Source organism: Poromitra crassiceps (assembly GCF_964638095.1).
Source record: "Poromitra crassiceps genome assembly, contig: HAP1_SCAFFOLD_351, whole genome shotgun sequence".
NCBI classification, from domain to species: domain Eukaryota; kingdom Metazoa; phylum Chordata; class Actinopteri; order Beryciformes; family Melamphaidae; genus Poromitra; species Poromitra crassiceps.
Window position 1 is genome coordinate 131,201 of NW_028152053.1, and position 5,467 is coordinate 136,667.

The 5,467-nt window shown below is 43.5% G+C and overlaps 1 protein-coding gene across 1 annotated transcript; it reads left to right on the forward strand.

Annotated features, from left to right (window-relative positions):
• Positions 1–591: 591 nt before the first annotated feature.
• LOC310771094 (uncharacterized protein) lies at positions 592–4,980 on the forward strand (the record flags this gene model as incomplete). The annotated part of the gene is made up of 6 exons (XM_083663765.1): positions 592–646; positions 1,119–1,276; positions 1,405–1,623; positions 1,897–2,114; positions 3,803–3,935; positions 4,890–4,980. Exons 3-6 carry the CDS (start codon positions 1,583–1,585, stop codon positions 4,978–4,980), a joined length of 483 nt encoding a protein of 160 aa, XP_083519891.1. The 5' UTR covers positions 592–646; positions 1,119–1,276; positions 1,405–1,582.
• Between the last annotated feature and the right edge of the window lie 487 nt (positions 4,981–5,467).

A 5,467-nucleotide genomic window follows, 5' to 3' on the forward strand; every position in this document is an offset into this window, starting at 1 on the left:
ACTAGCTAACGCTAATTTTGGCTAGTGCCTGACTTGTCTCTAAAAAAAACAAGTGGACAAGCTTTTTTACTTTTGTTAACAATGGTGATTCTGCCCTGCAGTTGGAGACTACCTAATGCTACAGCAGTCCGAGATGTCTTGAATGCGGTTATTTGAGATGGGTGAGTAACATTAGCCAATTTATAATTGCAAGAGGCTGATGTTAACGTTAGCTAGCTATGACAATAAATCGGGTGGGGAGTAGATAACCTCAGCCTTTAGCAACTTTGCTAACGCTTAATGTTTAGCAGTGATTTTATGATCTAGACGATACAAACAAGGTATTGATCATATAACGTTATGGATTGTTTTCTGATCCAAGGAGTCAGGAGGTGGGAAGACATGTTTTAGTGGAGGAAAAAACAGCTGCAAGTAATGTATTTAACGCTAAGTAGCGCTACCATCATGTTCAATGAAGCCAGCCTTCCCTATTTGGCTGGCTAGCTACAACGTGAACGTAACTGCAAGGAGGAAACTCTTTAGGATTATTATCAATCCCGTTTTTTGATTTAAAGTTGGAGTTGGTGGAAAACCTGGGATTGATGCTTTTTGGCGTGGAAAGTGCATGGTCATGGGCCAGGAAGTTATCCACATCACCACATCAAGGGTAACGTTACGTTATTAAAAATATTCTGGCTGGCAGTGTTTGTAGCTAGTGCATGTCAGTGACATACAGTATGCATCTGCCAGGCTGTGATGCTGTTGAAGTTGGTTGTGTGTGTGTGTGTGTGTGTGTGTGTGTGTGTGTGTGTGTGCTGCGTGTGTCTGTGTGTGTGTGTGTGTGTGTGTGTTGCGTGCGTGCGTGCGTGCGTGCGTGCGTGTGTGTGTGGATGATGTAGACTAGCCTATATTTTGGGGATGGTATGGACAGATATTTGGTTTAATGATATGTTGTGTACAACATGGACTTAAGCATTTGGATGTGATGTGCCCCCTTATGACATCACTGATGACATCGTCAGTGTGTGTGTGTGTCCCCTTATGACATCAGTGTTGACATAATCAGTCTTATGCCTCTGTGTGTGTGTGTGTGTGTGTGTGTGTGTGTGTGTGTGTGCGCCTGATGACATCACTTCCAGTTGAGTGACATCACTTCCTGCACGAGTTGCACCTCGGGGCGAGCTGCAGAGTGAAGTAATTGGCGGCAGCTGGCATTTTTCGGGATTGGTGGTGCCGAGCAAACCCGAGGGGCGAAGGGACACAGACGGGACCACAACGGGGGGAAACAGCCCTTGGAGTAAGCACAGGATCAATGCTCTCAATGCATCAGAAAAGGAGAGGTCATCTCCTAGATCCTGAATCCTTGCGTGTGAGTAATCTGTTAGCCTGGCCAGCTGACTCACTCACCTGTTCTCTCCCTTCCAGTTTGGGCTGCCGAACGAGCCGTCATCGTGGAACCCTGTGGTCAAGATAGGACTCCCGTTGCTCGCCATCCCCATCTCCAAGCGCTATCCAGCGTCTCCAGGCGCCATCTCCCTCTCAAACGCTATCTAGCGTCTGCAAACGCCATCACCATCTCCAAACGCTATATCTAGCATCATCAATGTCATCGCCCACGCAGGACGCACAGCCAACACGCCGCAGGTAGGTAAAACTACAGTATACAAAAACTGCTTTGATGTAGTAATTTTACAAAGTTTCAAATTAATTCCTGAATTTTCTTTTGTTAATAACAATCTCATGAGTAATAGTTGTTTGTCAAATTGTATTTGCCATAAAAAATGTTTAGAGTGATAACACGTTATAGACTAGAGGCTATTTTGCACGGATACAGTATATAGGTGTGCCTTGAGATTTTGTCTCGCCCCTTTGGGTTCGCAAACCACTGCCTGAGACAACATATTACTACCGTTTCAGGCACCTCAGTTGCAGCTCCGAACTGTGCCCTCCCATCCCACCAGTTGTGACCCACTCTGCATCCTCACTCAGACTCAGGAAAGGCCAGTTTGCCGACCTGGCTGCCACAATCAGGTCCTGGGAGGACGACCTAAGCCACCCGCCCATTCGCAAAGAGAATGCCCAAGGGAAGCCTGCTACCGCCTGTGTTCCCAAACTGTCCTCCAGAGACGCCATTGGTAGGTTTTTCCCCCAGTCGTCTTATTCCTCAGCACAAATGGACAATAATGTTATTTCTGTGTCCGTGTCTATTTCAGTGAATCAGATTTTTATTCATTACTTTATTATTACTTATGTTAACTTTCTAATAGTTTATTTGACTACCAGCTCTATTATGAGAGCACAATGCTTACTGATGCATTTCATAAACACTGATAAACTGTATACTGTACAACAGGCTAGACAGACTGCAGTTCTGCGGGGGTATTGCGAGAAAAACGGCAATAGGTCTTTAAGCTTATTATTATGTCCATTAATTTTGCCTAATGTCAACATTGTTTGAGCATAAATAGCCCAATCTGCGAACCCAGAGTCTTTTTCGGCACGTAAATAGACTCTGGGACAGCCGTAACTTTTTTTTAGGATTCCTGTACAGTGCGGATCTTCCGCCCGGGACTTCCACTTCCGCGCAGCGGTGCCTTTTAAAAACATACATTGCGTCGCTTTTATTTTGAATACTAAATGTCAAAATGTGTATATAATATATTCACTAGCGTTCAGGAACGGGACTCTTATATTCACCGGTACAACAAAAGTGCACTGCGCGGAGGCAGAAGTCCCGGGCGGAAGATTCACGCTGTACAGGAAGCCTAAAAAAAAGGTACGGCTGTCCCAGAGTCCCAGATTGTGAATAGCCTAACCTACTTACTCATAAACTGTAGGCACGGAGCATTCCTCCTGTTGCAGTCGTGGATCGTATAGGCTACTTTTTTACTTTCACTTATGCCTTTCACCTTGCTGTGTGAGGTGGTTTCCTCTTTTCTTTTTTTAATGAATGAGCTGAGCTTCAATCTGTCTTCCCGCGGGGACTTTTTAAGACAGATGTCGATTCGGTGCTATGACTACCTCCACTGGCGGAATGAAAGGCGTAACAAAATGACACTCTATTACGTTCCTGTGACTTTTAGACAGGAGGCGAGGCGTAACGATGCCACAGTGATTGCGGCTTTCACAGGCTGTGTAAAAGGGTCTTAGGTCTGGAGTAATCTCTGGGCTTCTGCAGCCAAGCAAAGACCAACAGATGTAGCCTATAGAGGGGGAAAACACCGCCTACCTCAAAACTTCACTATAGAAAAAAATAACAACATTGCAACAAAATCAGCATCTGTGTATGAATTTCTAAAATCCAATATAACTTAGGCATAGCATTACTTCAACGTAACACATATTACAGGCACATTGCTAAATGTGCTTGAGAAATTAAATGGTACAAAGAACTGAGCAAGTACAAACAGGGATGCAAACACCGTGCATGGCGATTTTTTTCCCATGTAAATTTAGGTTGGTATTTAGGTATTTTCCTGGGATGCGTTTTGTGGCAGGCTGATTGCATGTTCCTTTGCATCTACATTAAACTAAGATATAGATTTATTTCTTTTAATATTTGCTTGGTTATTTTTGCAGACATTAACATTTTTGGTGGGCTGAGCATTGCTTGTGCCTCCTTTTGGATTCAGTTCTGTTTGATGTCAAATGTCTCTTTTGTGACGTCATGCACATAGCAGTGTGAGCTGTGGTTGGTCTAATGTGGGGACAGACAGACAGACAGATAAATGCCCTCACTAGCTAATCATCTATCATCTATATTGTAGATCATCTCTGTCCTCCTATCCCTTCACTCTTCCATTCTCTCCTCTTTTTTCCCCAGAAGATGCAATGTACACTGAGCCCTGGGAGGAGGACGGTGCACCTTTGAAGAAACAGAAGCTTCTGGAGCTCTGCAAGTTCAAAAGTGGAGACGAGTGTCTGTACCAGTACCATCACTCGACAATGCAGTGCAAGTGAGTTTTTTAACAAACAAAAAAGGGACAAAGGCATTTTTTTTTAATCACTCAAGGCATTAGACTTAATTTAATGTGGAGCTAAATTGCTTAAAAATTAATTAATATTTATGTCTTGTTTTTCTTTCTGTAGGACATTTCCCACCTGCAAATTTTGGGATAAATGCCACTTTGTCCATCCGAACATGATGCAAGGTGCACCAAGCCAGACTGTCCTTTCACTCATGTCAGCAGCCACAAAAGCACAGTAGCCTCTCCGCCCAGGCCAGGTGAAGTCTCATTCTCACTGTGACTAATACTACTACTAACCCCTGGCTCTTTGTCAGGAGATCACACATATGAGATCACACATATGAGATGACACAGACTCATATTTATGCCTCCGCTGGCGATAGCTGAGCCGGAGGCATTATGGTTTCGGGTTGTCTGTACATCCGTCTCATGTTCGTTAACGCGATATCTCAAGAACGCCTTGAAGGAATTTCATCACATTTGGCTCAAACATGCACTTGGACTCAAGGATGAACTGATTAAATTTGTGACCTAACAAATGCCATTTTCTACCTCGTTAACGCAATATCTCAGGAACGCCTCGACTGAATTTCATCACATTTGGCTCAAACATCCATGTGGACTCAAGGATGAACTGAATACATTTTGGTGGCCAAAGGTCAAGGTCACTGTGACCTCACGAATGCCATTTTCAAGCTCGATGCCATATCTCAGTAACGCCTGAATTTCTTCACATTTGGCTCAAACATCCAAGTCTGGACATGCATGGATGTCGACTGCTCACTTGTTGGCGGAGGCATATATCCGCAGTGCGGTCGTTCTTCTAGTTAGAAATGTGTGTTTTATTCCTACTCATGCCTTCACTCAGGAAAATATACGAGCATTGGAGGGGAAAAAGTGCATTCCAATAAATGTTTTTCCTCTTGTCTGTTTGCTGCCCAGTGTAAACGCGATGGATCTACCTTCTACCACAGTCACCACAGCTGTGCCTCCGAGACATGCTCTGAAGTGGACTAAAACTCAGAGCAGGTGAGCAGAGCGGGGATAATGCAGACAGCCCAGTGATTTCACCATCATGGGGAAAAAGATGACAACGTGCCAGACGTGCCATGTTTCAGGCCACGGCATCGAAACAGTGACTCTTTGATGGAGGCGGTAGATGTTTGTTTCAAGACTTTCTTTGTGTTTGACATCAATTACACCAAGCGGTGCCTCCCCACCTGGGAATTTCTCCAGCATGCGGTGTATCATATTGACGGACATGAGACCCCATCTGATTCTTTAAGACAAGTGTTTTCAACCTGCACCTATATAGATATAGATATATATATATATATATATATCTATATATATATCTATATATAGATATAGATATATATAGATATATATAGATATAGATATTGATATATAGATATACATATTGATATATAGATGTGTGTGTGTATATGTGTGTGTGTGTTAAAGCAGTGATTCTTAACCTTTTTCATATCAAGGACCCCTAATTCAGTCCACATTAGATG